The 17,997-nt window shown below is 44.5% G+C and overlaps 1 protein-coding gene across 5 annotated transcripts in view; it reads left to right on the plus strand.

Moving 5' to 3' along the window:
* The first annotated feature begins 1,512 nt into the window (after nt 1-1,512).
* The window catches only part of LOC122541921 (protein transport protein Sec24A-like), a 55,039-nt gene continuing 38,554 nt past the window's right edge, over nt 1,513-17,997 (plus strand). For 2 of the 5 annotated variants that reach the window (XM_043679143.1, XM_043679148.1), the window contains exons 1-7: nt 1,513-1,556; nt 7,932-8,026; nt 9,872-10,044; nt 11,493-11,595; nt 13,173-13,299; nt 16,543-16,652; nt 17,752-17,864. In XM_043679143.1, the coding sequence (XP_043535078.1) occupies nt 7,997-8,026; nt 9,872-10,044; nt 11,493-11,595; nt 13,173-13,299; nt 16,543-16,652; nt 17,752-17,864 (656 nt within the window). In that variant the 5' untranslated portion in view covers nt 1,513-1,556; nt 7,932-7,996. Of the gene's footprint in view, nt 1,557-3,221; nt 3,330-7,931; nt 8,027-9,871; nt 10,045-11,492; nt 11,596-13,172; nt 13,300-16,542; nt 16,653-17,751; nt 17,865-17,997 lie in introns of those variants that run through there. The other 3 variants (XM_043679147.1, XM_043679145.1, XM_043679144.1) reach the window with 3 other exon arrangements.

The raw sequence follows: 17,997 nt of genomic DNA on the forward strand, positions 1-17,997 counted from the left end.
ACAAGCCAAACAGAGGCATGCATGAGAATTCATAGAAGCAAGGCATTCCAACCGGAACTCTATCAACAAACACATCGAGTTAGACCCCATCTACCACCCCCTGAGAAAAGGAACAGGAAGCGACTTCACCACAGGAAATAACATCACCACAGGAAATGACATCACCAACCCAAAGAAACCCAAACATATAAATAGTAAGCAGGAATTTTCAGCATTGCTTCGCCAGGGGCCCACTGAAGATGTTACCTATAAGAGTAACGAAACGTCTGGAAATGAACCTTCCAGCTCAGCAAGCAAACCTACATCCGAAACATTCTATTAGATTTCCTCTGCCCTTTCACCAAGGTCTTGACATCCTTCCCAGATTATGGTGGCTTGGAAGGGAGGTGGAGGTGATGATCTGGTGGCATTATTGCCAGACTAATAGTTCAGAGACCCAGGTAATGTTCTGGGGACCTGGATTTAAATACAGCCATAGTAGATGGAAGAGTTTGAATTCAATAAGGAAAAAGTCCAGAATTGCAGGTCTAATGCTGCTCGTTAGGAAAGACCTGTACTTCTTTCACTAATGTTCTTTAGGGAAAGAAATTGTCAATCTGGCCTATATATAAACTCCAGACCCACAGCAATGTGGTTGACCGTTACAAGCCCTCTGGGCAATTGAGTGTGGGCAGTAAATACTGACAGAGCCAGTGTGAATGAAGAAAGAAGAAAATGAAAATAATTGGAGCTTAACCAGTTTTTTTTGTGTGTAGAGGATTTCCTACTTTAAAAGATACTGTTAATACATGCACCAAAGAAGTAAAAAACTGATGTTAAAGAATTAAAAATATAAAAGTTAAGTTGCTCTAGTAGGGCTCCTGTGGTATGGTGGTAGTGTTGCTACCTTTGGACCAGGAGGCCTGTGGTTCAAGTCCCACCTGCTCCAGAGGTGTTTTATAACATCTCTGAACAGGTTGATTATGGGAAAATAAGTTTAATAAAGTTGCCATAGTCCCATAGGGCAGTTACATATCCTTTAAAGTATCAGCTTTAATAGATGGGGAGTGATAGCACAGAACGAGTCACCATTCAGTTCACACCTTCATGTAATTTTCTAGAAAATTGCTTAATTCCACATAAATTAATTCCAAAGTATCCCCTTCAGGGGTGTCTCTAATTCAGGTTAGGATATGATCATGTGGCCTGCCTTTAGGCCCTACCCTTCTCCTACTGAGTACTGCATCCAGGTGGTATAGCGTGCACCGATCCAAGACTATATTACCATCATTGGTGAGGCCGGGAAGGTGGAAGTGATGGTGAGCAGGCATAGTGCAGGCTGCTAAGTGGTTGGCTGTAAGGAATGTTGCCATGGTGACAGAGCTCAGTTGGCCTGTGCAGATGCTCAATCCATTGATAAGATTTGTGGAAAAGAGAGATTAGAGTGATGAGCATAGCTGAATCAGATTAACATGCAGAGCTAAATATAAGACTAGGGCTAGTCAGACAGAAAATAGTTCTTCACGGGGGAAAGAAGCTCAGACACGATGCTGGAGCATGGAGGCTGAAATTATGAAGTGGGTATCATTCATCACAAATACACCCAACCAAGTTTTGTGATCCCAGATGATTAATGACTATCGTCCTCCTAGACTAGATGTTGAATCGTGTGCCTGATAACTGTCACCTCCAACTAACAAAGTCTTTTCTTTCCTCCAATTCTGCCCTCCTGCGCATCCTCAACATTAATCACTCCACGGTTAGTGGCAATGCCTTCAGCTGCCTGGGTACTGCACTCTTGAATTCCCTCTTTGAATCTCATCTTCTTCTCCTCCTGCCTCAAAGCCTTCTTCTGTGACCAAGCTATTGGTCACCTTTCTTAGTAACCTTTCCATGGCTTGGTGTTAAATTACATTTGTAAAGCACTTTGGGGTGTTTTGTTACATTAAATGTGCTATGTGAATTCACGTCACTTTTGATGTAGTCAGCAAATCCCAGCCATGCCAATCGCCAATTCTTGCGCTTGTGTTGCCTCTTACATTTTGTCTCTTCACTGCAGCCAAATCTTCCCTTTTACAGTTTAAATATTAACAATTGTTTGGTGTATGAAACTAAACATTATCAAAAAGAGCCATGAATTCAAACCTCTTTACATAGAATAACACAGCGCAGTACAGGCCCTTTGGCCCTCGATGTTGTGCCGACCTGTGGAACCAATCTGAGGCCCATCTAACCTATACTATTCTATTCTCGTCCATATGCCTATCCAATGATCATTTAAATGCCCTTAAAGTTGGCAAGTTTACTACTGTTGCAGGCAGCGTGTTCCGCATCCCTATTACTCTCTGAGTAAAGAAACTACCTCTGTCTTATATCTATCATCCCTCAATTTAAAGCTATGTCCCCTCGTGCTAGCCATCGCCATCTGAGGAAAAAGGCTCTCGCTGTCCAACCTGTCTACCCCTCTGATTATCTTATATGTCTCAATCAAGCCACCTCTCAGCCTTCTTCTCTCCAACAAAAACAGCCTTAAGTCCCTCAGCCTGCACTCATCAGGACTGAAATGTCAGAAAATTAACTTTTGAAGGGAAACACCATTTTCTACAGCATGAAATGCAATTGCCTATTGGCTGACATTCTGTTGTAGCAGAAACCATTAACTATCAATCCCAATTAACTGATTAAGATGCTGTCACGAGGATATATCAGAAGTTGGCTGTTCTTCATTGAAAAAGACATGGTATGTTGATTGATTCTTATTGCCTGATGGGAACAAAGGCCCTGTGTGTGAACACATGTAGCTTCAGGCATGTGGAAGTGAATCACATCAAACTGAACACCAAATATTCTGTAACAGACAAAAACAGAAATTGCTGGAGAAACTCAGCAAGTCTGGCAGCATATATGGAGAGAGAGAGAGAGCAGAGTACAGAACTTCAGAAATTGTTTGGTTTGGATCTCCAGCACCTACTGTTCTTTGTTTATCTAAATAGTCAGTAAATTAGTTCCCCTTTCCACCCAATTAATGAATCTCTGGAATTGACAGTGATGGAATGGCAAATAGTTTGATGTGTTTTTCTCACCTGCACTCACTGGATGATTATGTGCTGGAACTACGTTGTGGCTGCTGATACTTGACAAGCTAGTCCCAGTTAAACACCCTTTACTACTTGATTGCATTTTGTGTCATTGCATTATCAGTGAATTAATGTGCTGTCTATGTTGTTCTCAGTATGTTTGTGCCTTGCAGTCTTTTTTTTTAACTGTTCAGATATTCAACCTAGTTTATAATTTTAGTGTTTTTAAATTTCTCTGCTGGAGAAGAACTGCTGTGGATTTAATTCTTTAAAGTAAGTCTTTACTGCATTGCAGTTCCTGGTATTTTATCTATGCAGGAATAGTCAAGGAACTTGTACAGTACTTATACCGCACTGTAAAGCTCACTCTGCAAACTAGCTTTTTAAATTTATTCATGGGATGTGGGCATCAATGGCTGGCCAGCATTTACTGTTCCTCTCCTAGCTGCCCTTGAACCAAATGGCTTGCTACACCATTTCAGAGGTTGAGAGTCAGTCATGTTGCAGTGGGTCTGGAGTCACATGTAGGCCAGACCAGGTAAAGATGGCAGATTTCCTTCCCTGAATTACATTAGTAAACCACATGAGTTTTTCTGACAATTGGCAAACTCAGCAGGTCACACAGTTCTGAACAGGCAACATTTAATCCTCCTTTCTCTCCACAAATACTGCCAGCTTGCTGAGTTTTTCCAGCAATTTCTGATTTTGTTTACAAAACCATTGAAAACAGTTCTGAAGAGGCAAAATTTAATTCTCCTTTCTCTCCACAAATATTGCCAGACTTGCTGAGTTTTTCCAGCATCAACAGTTCTGTGTTTTTTTTTTCAGTAGATTCTTAATTCCAGATTTTAAAAAAATTAATTTCAAATTCCATCACCTGTGATGGTGGGATTCAAATTCAGGTCTTCAGAACATTAGCTGATTTTCTCGATTAATAGCCTAACGGTAATACCACTAGGCCATTGCCTCATGCTTCACTAAAGTTATGTAAGTGAGGATTGTACAGTGCCACCCCTGAATGGCACAGCCTTTCCAATTTTTCATTGGCTTTTCTGGGCAAAAGTTGTCCACAGGTACTTAACTCTGGCTTAAACATTAATTCCTATAGGAAACCACACTTCACATAAAGATGTTTAATTGAAAATTGTAGTTTTCAGGATTGTGATCCTGACAAATGAGGGTACCCTGCAGAATTGTTTTTTTGAGAAACTTGAACGTGGATACTTGCGAGTGAATTGGATTGTTGTGTAATCCAATTAATTCTGAATTATCCGAACATATCTTGACAGTATGATCTGTTAATTGTATTGATGTGATGGGCTGAATGTACTGTAACAGTTAGAATCATACAATCTCTACAGCCCTTAAAGAGGCCATTTGGTCCATCAAGTCTGCATGGGGTTTTTACAATGGCTAACTCACCTAAACTGTGTACTCTTGGACACTGTGGGCAATTTAGCATGGCCAATGCAGCTAACCTGCACATCGTTAGACTGTGGGAGGAAACCAGAGCATCTGGAGAAAACCCATGGTGACACAGGGAGAATGTGCAAACTCCACACAGTCACCCGAGGGTGGAATCGAACCCAGGTCCGTGGCGCTGTGAAGCAGCCGTGTTAACCACTGAGCCACCATGTTGCCCTATGTTCTATGAATAGGGAAAGTTAATTTTGCATGGTGGTGCAATTGAGAGGATAGGAACTGGAGTGTAAAGACTTGCCGTGTGAGGAGGGATGTTGCCTCTTTTACGTATCGCAAGAGTTAAAACTATTCCCTCTGTGTGAAAAACAATTCCGGACAGTCCCAGCGAGAAACAATGTTATCGGGTCATTATCACGTTGCTGTTTGTTGCTACAAGGCCCTGAAGAAGGGTTACACCTGAAACATTGACTTCTGCACCTCCTGATGCTGCCTGGCTTGCTGTGTTCTTCCAGCCTCCTACTTGTCTGCAAGTAGTTTGTCTGCAAGAAGCATCACACCTATGCTTTGCAAAGCTATCTTAATTGGGTCTGGAATGATTTCTTTCTTTAATCTTGCAATATTTCTGCCTGGTTCCCTTATCGAAACTGTACTGAATTGCGCTGCTCCTGATCACAGTCTGAGTGACAGACCAGAAACGTCGTACTGACGGATTTTATTCAGTCTGTGCAGACTCCCCCAGGGGCTCATCTGTGTGTTTGTTGCTGTGTTTGTAACTATTTCTGTAGCTATGCCAACGGGAGGCAAATGAGGTGAGGGAACTGACACAATCTGCTGTTAGTATAAATGATTAATGCAGTATTGTTCTAATTAAAATTTGGCCATCTGTGTGGTCTGTTTTGTGGATGGTGTATCTGTTTCATGTACCATTAATCTCTGAAATCAGTACCGCTCTCAAATAGCTTTAATCTAATGGGAGAGTGGGCTGGTTTATTGGAACATTGTGATCTAACAGTGTAAATCATACCGTTAGCTGATTGTAATGCACACTGCTCAGCGTCTCTCGTCTCTCTCTCTCTCTCTCTCATGTTTAGTCTCCTGTTAGTAATCTTTTAAAGAGAGTTAAATAATTTCTCGTGATTCAGGTTCAAACACATTGTCGAAATTCAAGTTTATCGCTCTGAAATCACTAACAGTTGTACATTAGATCCACACAGCCTTATTTTCCTGCAGACCCAAACTTAGCCTCTATGGAGTTTAATAAAGAACTACAGAGTCTGGAGATTTGAATTGCAAACATAAATTGCTGGAGAAACTCAGCAGATCTGGCAGCATCTGTGGAGAGAGAAACAGAGTTAATGTTTTGAGTCCCGTGACTTCTTCAGCACTGACAGTAGCTAAGGAAAAGTGGTATTCCTGGCAGCTTTCAGTTCTGCAGAAGCTTGGGGTAAATTACAACAGATGCTGGACTCAGTGCTGAAAACAAGAAATGCTGGAGTGGGTCATCTAGACTCTAAATGTTAGCTTGCTGTCCCTCCATGATGTTGCTTGACCCATTGATCTCCAGCACTTTTTTTAGATTACATTACATTACAGTGTGGAAACAGGCCCTTCGGCCCAACAAGTCCACACCGACCCGCCGAAGCGCAACCCACCCATACCCCTACATTTACCCCTTACCTAACACTACTGTGTGATGTCTGCTCTGTCCTTGGGAGAACGTGCAAACTCCACACAGCCAGTTGCCTGAGGCGGGAATTGAACCTGGGTCTCTGGCGCTGTGAGGCAACAGTGCTAACCACTGTGCCACCGTGTCGCCCCGTGTTGTTGTTTCACTTCTGAAGAAGGGTCACTGGACTCAATGTTAACTCTGTTTCTCTCTCTCCACAGATGCTGCCAGATCTGCTGAGTTTCTCCAGCACTTTGTTTTTGTTGGCCTCTGTGGATACTGGGCTCTGTCCTGAGTTCTGAGCACAGAGGGGCTGTTCCCTGATATCTATCTTTGAGTATATCACAATATCCAGAAAGTTTATTGAAGTGAGTGTGTTCTCAGCAATCTCCTGACCTAACATATTGGTGTCTGGATGGTTTTAACTGTTAAGAGGCATGACCTAGATATTCTCAATTGGTTGAGAGATACTTCAGGGGTATTTGCACTGATCATGCGACTGGGAGATCACTTTGGTATTGCCTCAAAACCGGGAGACCATGCTGAGGCCATGTTGGGCTGAGAGACCATCATACTGGGCTGAGAGGACGCCACGCCAAGCTAGGAGGAAACCATGCCGGGGGAGTTGGCACAACCTGCCAAGAGACCAGGCTAGGAGGAACCTTGTTGTGTCTGCATTAGGGTTGGGAGTCATTGGAGGCTGGAAGTTGTCGTAGACTGGGAATCAACCAGAGATGATAAAACCATGACAAAGTGCAACTGCTTTGCACTCTCTCCTAGCCTAACTAAGGTAACAAAGACTTTGTACTAGGTACCGTGTGTGGCAGCATTGTACACTTTTCACCATCCCCTTGTACCCCGTGCTTGTGAACACATGACAATAAAACCTAAATCTAAATCTATCCAACTGTCTGTCTCGCTATATATCTCCCTTTCTCCTTTCCCTCTTTACCAGCCTGACTCTCTTCAGCAATACACTCCTTTCTGAGCTAACACGTGATTAATTCTAAGCTCCACGGCAGGGTCTTGAGCCAATACTCCATTATTTCGGTGCCTTGCTGAGGTAGGGCTGCAGATTTTGCATTTGTTCTGCAGAGAGGCAGCCTGTTTGTCAGATTGACAGAATAAACTCCAATGGTATTGTGCGAAACTGAGCAGGAAAGAACTTCCACTGCATATTCCAAGTGCATCAATCCAAGCAGCACAATAAAGAAGCTGTTTGGTTTGCTGTTTGTGGGATCTTGCTGTGCAAACAATAATTAATGTCCTTATCTACAAAGTAACAGTGATTCTTGCTAAAGTCAATCTGTCTTTCTGGTTCTGCCATGTACCCTGGGCAAGGGGATTATGAGCCTCACTCTTGGTATTTGATCTGTTGAAACTGTGGTGCTGGAAAACAACAGCAGGTCAGGCAGCATCCGAGGAGAAGGAGAATCGATGTTTCGGACAAAAGTCTTTCATCAGGATAAAGGGCTTTTGCCCGAAACATCGATTCTCCTGCCCCTCGGATGCTGCCTGTCTGTGTGCTGTCTGCTCTGTCCCTGCTCTCTTTCAGTCAGTGTGCTGTCCACTCTGTCCTTACTCTGTCCCAATCTCTATGGTGTCTTCTCTATTTTCTGCCAGTCTTTCTGCTCATTCTTTTGACGTTATGGACTTTGCTCAACTTTTTTACCTTGTGTTTGAACTTTAGAAAATGTGTGTTTGAATCTGATCTGATGATCTGAAGGTGTTACAATTCTACTGTTGCATAGGACAACAGCTGAATATGTCCATTTTGTCCCTTCCAGTTAATCAATCAGACTCTAATGGGGCCAGTTGCGAAGGACAAAATCTGCAAAACAGGTCATCCTGGATGGATTTTCAGAGCAGCCCAGCAGTGCAGGTTGGTACATGAAATCATGGAATGGTCACAGAAGGAGACTATTTGGAATCTTGAAACATACAAGATTCTGAGGGGGCTTTACCGGGTTGATATTGAGAGACATGGATATGCTAAATAGACAAGCGGAGTCCAGAACTAGAGGGCATAGGTTTAGGGTGAGAGGGGAAAGATTTAAAAGGGACCAAGGTGCAACTTTTCCACACAGAAGGTGGTGTGTGTATGGAATGAGCTGCCAGAGGAAATGGTGCTACAATTACAACATTTAAAAGACATCTGGATGGGTATACGAATAGGAAGGGTTTAGGGGGGAGATGGGCCAAGTGCTGGCAAATGGGACTAGATTAGTTTAGGATATTTGTTCAGCATGGACACGTTGAACCGAAGGGTCTGTTTGCGTATTGTACATCTCTATGACTCTAAGCTGTTTCCATTAGTGGGAGTATCTCAGTCTAGGGAGACATAGTAACAGAATAAGGGGACAATCATTTAAGATGGAGGTGTGAAAGATTTTCTTCTGCCTGAGGTTGGGGAATATCTGGACCTCAGAGGGATGTGGAGGCTAGATCACTGAAAATACTTAAAGAGGATTTTTGGAACATTGGGAAATTGAGGGATTTGAGCTGATGCAAAAGAGTTGAGGCCTGGGGCAGACCAACCATGATCTTATAGAATGGCAGGGCAAGCTTGATGGACAGAATGGCCTATTCCTGCTCCTATTTACATTATCTTCACATGTAGCTTCTGACAAGCACAAGTATTCCACGTGGTGAGCCTGAATGTCTCTCACTGCTTCAATCTCTGGCTGAGCAGGAAACATAGTAAATAGAAGCAGGATTTGGCCATTCGGCCCTTTCAGTCATTCAATATATCCATGGCTGATCACCCAACCTCATGCCCTCAGTTCTTACTTTCTCCCCATGCCCTTGGGTCCACTTCTTCTTGAAGTTTTGCCCTAACCCACTCCCTGAGGCAGAGAGTTCCACAGGCCTTACCACTCTCTCAATGAAGATACATCTCAGTCCTAAATGGCGTATTTTGCATCTTAGACTGTGACCCCCTGGTTCTGGACTTCCCAGTCATCTCGAATGTTCTTCCTGCGTTTACCCTTGTCGATTTCCAACCTGGTGTAATGAAGGGGCTTCACTAGGGGAGTCAATGGCCTAGTGGTATTATAGCTGGATTGTTAATCTAGAGCCCCACTTCATGTTCTGAGGGCCTGGGTTCAAATCCTGCCTTGGTGGAATTTAAATTCAATAAATGTAGAAGATTACAGTGCTATACAGGCCCTTTGGCCCTTGATGTTGCACCGACCTGTGAACCCAATCTGAAGCCCATCTAACTTACATTATTCCACATGACTATCCAATGACCATTTAAATGTCCTTAAAGTTGGCAGGTCTGCTAATGTTGCAGGCAGGCCATTCTACACCCATACTACTCTCTGAGTAAAGGAACTACCTCTGACCTCTGTCTTGGGTAATATTTAGAATTAAGAATCAAATGATTACTATAAATCCATTGCCAATTGTTGGAAATAAACATCTGGTTCACTAATGCGCTTTAGAGAAGGAAATCTGCGATCCCTACCTGGTCTGGCCTACATGGGATTGCAGACCCACAGCAATGTGGTTGACTCTCAACTGCCCGATGGGTACTAAATGCTGCCTAACCTGCAACATCCTCATCCTGTGGAAAAAAAGGAAAATTAATTAGGAAGTTCCTGTGGGGTATACATGAATATGTATTTTTTTCACTGAACAAACAAAAAGAAACCTTAGGCCGTTTCTTCCTTTTTTCCGAGTGTCATGTCTAGTTGGTGATTTTGCTCTGTTGCTGTCCTGGCAGGATACGTTCTGCATGGAGCAGTTACGGGAGTCAGCGTCTGACCTGAACTCCCAGCCAGGCCACATGTGGCCAGTCAACCTCCTTCAGCAGAGAGATGTCCCACGGGCTGAACCATCCACGGCACCTGAGCCAAGCCTCAGCACCCACCTCCGGAAACTGAACTGCTGCTCAGAGTAAGGACGGTGGGATACCTGTACAGCTAACACTGACAGAAAGGACGGTGGGATACCTGTACAGCTAACACCGACAGAAAGGACGGTGGGATACCTGTACACCTAACACCGACAGAGAGGACGGTGGGATATCTGTACACCTAACACCGACAGAAAGGACGGTGGGATACCTGTACACCTAATACCGGCAGAAAGGATGGTGGGATATCTGTACAGCTAACACCGACAGAAAGGACGGTGGGATATCTGTACACCTAACACCGACAGAAAACTTGCTGTTCACCAGCTCAGAGCAATATTGGCTGGGGGCAAGAAGGCAGCTTATTACCACCACCTCCAGGGCCATCAGAGATGGACATCACTGGGGTGGCACGGTGGCTCAGTGGTTAGCACTGCTGCCTCACGGCGCCAGGGACCTGGGTTTGATTGCAGCCTCGGATGTGTCTGTGTGGAGTTTGCGCATTCTCCCTGTGTCTGCGTGGGTTTCCTTTGGGTGCTCTGGTTTCATCCCACAGTCCAATGATGTGCAGGTCAGGGTGAATTGGCAATGCTAAATTCCCATAGTGTTCAGGGATGTGTAGGTTAGGTGCATTAGTTGGGGTAAATATAGGGTAAGGGGATGGATCTGGTTGGGTTACTCTTCAGAGGGTTGGTGTGGACCTGTTGGGCCAAAGGGCCTGTTTCCACACTGTAGGGAATCTATGATTCTATGGGCATTCAATGTTAGCCAAGACAATTACGCCCACCCATTCCATGAACAAAGAAAAAAATTCAGCTGATTTTGGGGATGTAGGGGTTTTCTTAAGAGGAAAGTTTGAACAAGTTGGGTCTGTACTTAGCCATTGTAATAAAAGTTGTAAAGAACTTTTGTTCTCTTTCAACAGCATTGACCACATCACGTTTCTCCCTCAGTTCTGACAAAGAGTGACTCCACTCAAAACGTTAGCTCTGTTTCAAAATCAGAAATTGCTGGAGATACCTGCGTCCTCTGTGGTTGTGATCAACAGTGCTGGTGAAACTCAGCAGGTCTGACAGCATCTGTGTAGAGAGAAACAGAGTTACGCTTTGAGTCTAGCATGACATGATTGGAACTGAAGAGAGGTGAAAATATAAAAATAAAGTACTGCAGATCCTGGAAATCTGATATGAAAACCCAGGAAAACTCACTGGGTCTGGCGGCATCTGTGGAGAGAGAAAAACAGTGTTAATGTTTCAACTCTTCTGCATGGATGGTGCTACCCCTGCTGATTTTATGTGTTTGTTTCAGATTTCCAGCATCCGCGGTATTTTGCTTTTAGTTTCTGTTTCTGATTCGCAGTCAGTCGTGAGATTCAAACAAGTATGGGCACATTCCATGGGTGTGGGAAGGAGGAGTCTATAGCAAGTTGCTTTCTGTCTGTAGAATTCACAGTGCAACAATGCTGCAGTGTAACTGTTTGCTGCTCTAGTGTGTTTCAGTGTACACTGGTGAATATTCCACAGACTCTGGCACTGCTGAAACAGGTGAAACTTCCTCTGGGTCTGATCTTCCAACCGTTCAAGGATTCCAGGGTGAGTCGAATGGAATGAACCTTCCCTCGGGTTTGTGAAAATCCTCAAATGTGCCTTAATTTCAGAATCAGTTTTCAATATTGAGAACCTTTGATTTTCTTTTCTCTCTTGTTTGGTAACTGGATCAAAGGATATAGAAAAGAAATCGACCAGATTGAAGTGTACATTAGCCAAGTGAAAGAGGAGGCTTGAGTGGCTGATTAGTCCATTCCTGTTGCTGTATGCTTGATCCTTGATAAATAGGATCATCAGTGTTGCCCCTTATCAAAAGCAAAATGGTCCTTCTTATGCTAGGTGACCAGAATTGGCCACTATGCTGGACCAATGTGCTGACCATAGCCTTGTACAGCAATTTTGTGACTTTCTGAGATTTCCACACAATCTCGGTCTACTTCTACTCTACTTTTAATGCCAGAGTCCTCTGTTTCTCTCTGCTTAGAGCAAACTGATGGCAAAAGATTGAGGGGCACCCACTCTATGCTAAGCACGGCTTTACAGAAATCTGTAAATCTGTAAACAAAGATCTGCAATCTTTGTGCCTGCCATGGACATATTGGAAGGAACAGCAGGGTGGTTCTTACCTGTTTGGCTGTGGGATGATCGCCTTTTCTGTGGTTAACAGGTCCTGGAGGGGGACTACAACACGAAATGTTGATCTCAGAGGTAGGGATATGACTGACTGAAGCATCCGACCAATGTACTGCTCCATGGTAAATCTTACATAATAGCATTAGTACATCATTCCTAATGGAATGTGCTGCATCTTAATAAATTCACTTTCCAAACGATTGTCTTGCTGCATTGGAGCTGCCAAGCCTGGGGTTGCACCAGGTGGAGCCATCACATGACTTTCCACCAGCACATGCCCCACACATTGGCCACTTAACTCCTGTATCATCATGGCGGCATGGTGGCTCAGTGGTTAGCACTGCTGCCTCACAGCACCAGGGATCTGGGTTTGATTCCAGCCTCGGATGACTGTCTGTGTGGAGTTTGCACATTTTCCCCGTGTCTGTGTGGGTTTCCTCCGGGTGGTCCAGTTACCTCCTACAGTCCAAAGATGTGCAGGTCAGGTGGATTGGCCATGTGAAGTTGCCCATAATGTCTAGGGATATGCAGATGAGGTGGGTTAGCTATGGGGATTACAAGGGTAGGGGGTGGGTCTGGGTGGCATACTCTTCAGGGGGTCAGCGTGGACTCAATGGGCTGAATGGCCTGCTTCCACACTGTAGGAATTCGATAGTGTGTCCCACAGCCAATCAGAAAGCAGGCAGACTCTTCACTGCCTGATTGGATAATCTCCACCCCTCAGCAAAGTTGCCTTTTTATATTGCTCCCTGTTTGTCCAATCCTTTTATAACTGCAAAATTTATCCAAAGAATTATTTTCTCCAAAGATTTTTTTAAAAATATCTCCATGGATTTTTGCTTCAGGCCATATTGTTGGAGGTTAGTCTTTCAATCCTGGAGTGTTGATGATGCTCAGCTACGTTGGGAGCAGTGATAAAGCCATGTTGTTCCTTGTGAATGCAGTATTGGTACAAGAGGGTAACTTGACTGTTTTCCCCTGGTTGCCAGGAGCCTCCACTGCTGATCACTGATGTCCCCCCTCGCTGCTCGTCATGTCAGACCTACATCAACCCCTTCACCGCCTTCATTGATCAGCAACACTGGAAATGCAACGTTTGTTTCTCACTCAATGATGGTAGGAGCACATGCTGGCAATTGACTTGCATAGAAACATAGAAAATAAGAGCGGGGTAGGCCATTCAACCCTTCAACCTTGCTCCACCATCCAACATGGCTGACCATCCTACTCCGCAGCCGAGATTGTGGTGCTGGAAAAGCACAGCAGGTCAGGGGGGCTTCCTCATTCCTGATGAAGGGCTTACCGCCTGAAACGTTGACTCTCCTGCTCCTTGGATGCTTTCTGACCGGTTGTGCTTTTCCAGCACCACACTCTCGACTCTGATCTCCAGCATCTGCAGTCCTCACTTTCTCCTAATTGATTTCATCCTACTCCATACCCTGTTCCTGCTTTGTCCTCATATCCTTTGATCCCTCTATTCCTAAGAATTGTATCCATGTTGGTCTTGAAAGTCTTCAATGTTTTGGCCGCAACCAGTTTCCATGGCAGAGAATTCCACAGGCTCCCCATTCTCTGGGTGTAAATACTCCTCCTTATCTCTGTCTTAATTGACAGGAACCCCGGTTCTAATCTCCCTGGTCATCGGGAACATCTGTCTTGCATCTGTCCTGTCTAATCCTGTTAGAAGTTTATAAGTTTCTATCAGAACCAGTTATTTTTCTAAACGCCAGTGAATATAGTCCTAACTGATCCTGTCACTCCCCACATAGAGTCAGAGAATTGCATAGCATGAAAACAGACCCTTCAGTTCAACCAGTCCATGCTGACCATGTTCCCAAATTGAACGACTCCAACCTGCCGCCATTTGGCCTGTAACCCTCCAAACCTTTTCTACCCATGTACTTATCCAAATGTCTTTTAAATGTTATAATTGTACCCACATCCGCACTTCCTCTGGAAGTTCATTCCACACATGAACCACTCTCTGTGTAAAAAAAAAAGTTACCCCTCAAGTCATTTGCGAATCTTTCTCCTCTCACCTTAAAAATATGCCCACTAATTTTGAGCTCCCCTACCCTAAAGAAAAGACCCTCGTCATTCACCTTATCTATGCCCTTTATGACTTCTTAAATCTCAATAAGTTCACCCCTCAATCTCCTACGCTCCAATGAAAAATGTCCCAGCCTATCCAGACTATCTTTGTATCTCAAAGCCTTCATTCCCAGCAACATTGGAAGCAGGCAAACCTGCTATATATCCGGCCTGTATTGCTTTCAGAACAGTCAGTGGCCAAACTGAAGTTTAAGTTCATGTTTAAAATCCAGTGGAGAATCTTGAATAACTTGGGAGTGTGTAGTTGGAGCAAAGTTTTCGGATGTTATCACAAGGCACCAGAGAAAACCAAAATAGCTTGAACACGCATAGTGCTCAGTGGTTAGCACTGCTGCCTCACAGCGCCAGAGACCTGGGTTCAAATCCTGCCTGAGATGACTGTCTGTGTGGAGTTTGCACATTCTCCCGTTTCCACAGTCCAAAGATGTGCAGTTAGGTGAATTGGCCATGCTAAATTGCCCATAGTGTGTAGGTCACGTACACTAGTCAGGGGTAAATATAGAATAGTAGGGGAATGGGTCAGGGTAGGTTACTCTTCGGAGGATTGGTGTGGGCTTGGTTCCACACTGTAGGGATGTTATTCTATTCTATGCACAATTCAGTTGCAACATCTAATGGTTACTTCACTACTTCACTACTTCACTACTCGGCGAAGGCCGAGTGGTATTATCACTGGCCTGTTTAGCCATTCTGGGGACCCCAGTTCGAATCCTGCCACGGTGGCATTTGAATTCAATAACAAAGAAGTCTGGAATCAAGAGACTAATGATGACCATTGTTGGAAAGCCCATCAGGTTCAATACTATCCTTTTTAAGGAATGAAACTGCTATCCTTACCTAGTCTGGACTACACAAGACTCCAGACTCACAGCAAAGGGCAATAAATGCTGGCCTGGCCAGCAATGTCATCATCCTGTGATTGAATTTTACAAGAATGCAGAATCCAGCAGAAGAATGATCTCATTATCATGTAAGGGAAGGTTGCACATCTGCTAATTGAAAAGGCACCTGTGAACAACGCACAATTAGTAACTGATATAATCAGAAATGTTGATCAACCGATGGGAATTGTAACTTGTTCTGGCTTAAGCTTGTTTAAATGGCGGGCTTGGTTTAGTGAGTAACACTTTGCAGATTTTTCCACAGTGACCAGCGGTCTTGGGGGAAGGTAACAAGTGTTGTGGCCCTAGTCAGGTAGGTGTCTGCCCCTTCCTCCTGTGTGTGCTGAGGAAAGTTGGCCAACTTTCTCTCTGCCCTTGACATAAGACTAACTGCAATGACCATTAAGAGGCGAGTGACAGAGGTAACCCAGGTTTGATGTGATGAATGTCCTCCACTTACCTGGAAGTGCTACAGCTCCAACAACAATCATGAAGCTCAACACCAACAAAGACAGAGTAGTCTTTTTCACTCGCAGCTTGACGATGTCCAAATGTGGTTCAAAGTTGTTCAGCCAAGCCAAGCCAAGCAGCAGAACACTAGCCAAAAGTTTGGGCCTATACTCATTAGAATTCATCAGAATGGGAAATTATTTCATTAAAACATGTAAGATTCTGAGGGGACTTTCCAAGATGAATGCTGAAAGGATGTTTCCTGTCATGAGGAATCTAGACCAGGGGCAGGGCTCCAAATGCGGGGCTCCCCCATTTAAGATGGAGAAGTGGAGGAATTTCTACTCTTGGTGAGTCATAAGTATTCGGAGTTCTCTCTCCCAGAGTGTAGCCACTGAATGTATTCAAAGCTGAATCAGACATTACTGAATGACAAGGGAATCAAGAATCAATGCAGAAAGATGAAGTTAAGGCTACAATTGGATCTTATTGCATGGTGGAATGGGCTCAGGGGGCCAAATGGCTTATTCCTGTGCCTAATGTTATTATGAAACTAAAACAGGGGGAAAGGTGCCATCCGAAGGATGGGGAATGGCCTTTGAATGACAGGGAAGGTCTGGGGGCTGTGATAGAGAATTCCAGGGACCTGGCGGGAGGTGGGGGTGGAATGGGTGGAGAGATTCCAATGGCAGGAACTTGGGTTGACCATAACAGGAGAGGTGGACAAGGAAATGGACGAGAAGGTAAATGTAGCAAAGAACGCCGGAGCCTAAAACACAGCTGTTGAAATCAGTTCACTGGGTGGGAAGTCAATAAGGATTCGAGTGGAGAGTGAACAGGATTTGTTGAAGGAGAGAGTGTGGCAGAGGAATCTGGATCAGTTGGTGCTCACTATTCAATTTGTTTCCTCCTCCAGTTCCTGGGAATTTCCTCTTTGATCCCATGACTGGCAGCTACTGTAACCCACGCAGTCGTCCTGAACTGCAGCATGCAGCTGTGGAATTCATGGTACCTCTAGAATATCAGGTACAAGGTATTTTACTGCACAATGCCTGTGCCGGCAACACCGGGTGCGTGGAATCGTGGAGCGAGCACAGCACAGGAGGAGGCCGCTCAGTCTGTTGTACCTGTCCTAGCTCTCTGTAACTGCTACATCAGCTAGTCCCACTCCCTGATCTTTTACAAGTCACCTTTCCTCTTCAGTTGCTTATCAAATTCTCTTTTGAAAGCTACAATGGAATCTACCTTCACCAGAGTCTCAGGCAGTGAATCCAGATCCTAGCCACCCTCTGCATCAACCTTTCCCCCGCGTTGCCTTTGGTTTGTATCCATTACCTGTGCTCGCTTGGTGGAGGCTGTGGTAATATTACTAACCTAGTAATCCAGAACCCCAGGCTAATGCTTCGGTGAGTTGGTTTTAAATCCCAGCATGGCAGAGGGTGAGATTAAAAACCTGGTCCCTAATGATGACTACTATCAGTCATTGTAAAAATCCAGCTGGTTCATTAATGACTTTAAGTGGGGGGTGGAAAAAGTCTGCCATCTGTACCTGTTCTAGCCCACACTTGATTTCCACAGAAATACACCTGACAATTAATTCTCCTCTGGATGGGCAATCAGTGCTGCCCTGAGCAGGGCCAGTCACATCCCATAAAAATATTGACTTCATTCCATACCAGCCACAGCCAGTCCCACTGCACATGTCACCTGACCCAGCAACACCCTATCACATTGTGCAAAGTGTATGTACCCTTTCCCACTACACACAATGAAGTACACCTTCCGTCAGGGTACAGAGCCCCTTGGGGGATTAGGTATCCTGTGTCATTGTGCTGAACACCTGTGAGAGGTAAGTGATGTGTTCCCAGCCTTTGACAAGTCCCTCTCTCTAACTAGACCTGACTATGGGAGTAGGGGAGGGATGCTGGCTGCTATCTGCTTTGCTTGAATTCATAGGGAGCAGTGAATTACCCTCTGGGTGGTCAGTTGAGGTGACGACCTTTCACCCCTAATTACTGGCCAACGCCTCCGCACTGACCATCGACTGACCACCAATTACTCAAACTATTGGTGTGATTGTTAGGAGATTGACTTCACTGATTGGACTCTCCCCATCCTTGCTCAGGCTAAACGCCCTCGACCTGTAACATACCTGTTTCTGTTTGATGTCAGCTACAATGCAGTGGAAACTGGTTACCTGGCAATTGTCTGCAAAACGCTGCTGGAGAACCTGGACAGGTGAGGCACTCTGCATCCTGTTTCTGAAGGTATTTTCCAAATGAAGGAAACAAGTTGGTGTAAATCTGGGTCCATGGTCAAAATATTTTCTTACTGTAAAATGTAAAATTAATCATAATTTTTGTTTGGAGGG

This window comes from Chiloscyllium plagiosum, chromosome 38 (assembly GCF_004010195.1).
Source record: "Chiloscyllium plagiosum isolate BGI_BamShark_2017 chromosome 38, ASM401019v2, whole genome shotgun sequence".
NCBI classification, from domain to species: domain Eukaryota; kingdom Metazoa; phylum Chordata; class Chondrichthyes; order Orectolobiformes; family Hemiscylliidae; genus Chiloscyllium; species Chiloscyllium plagiosum.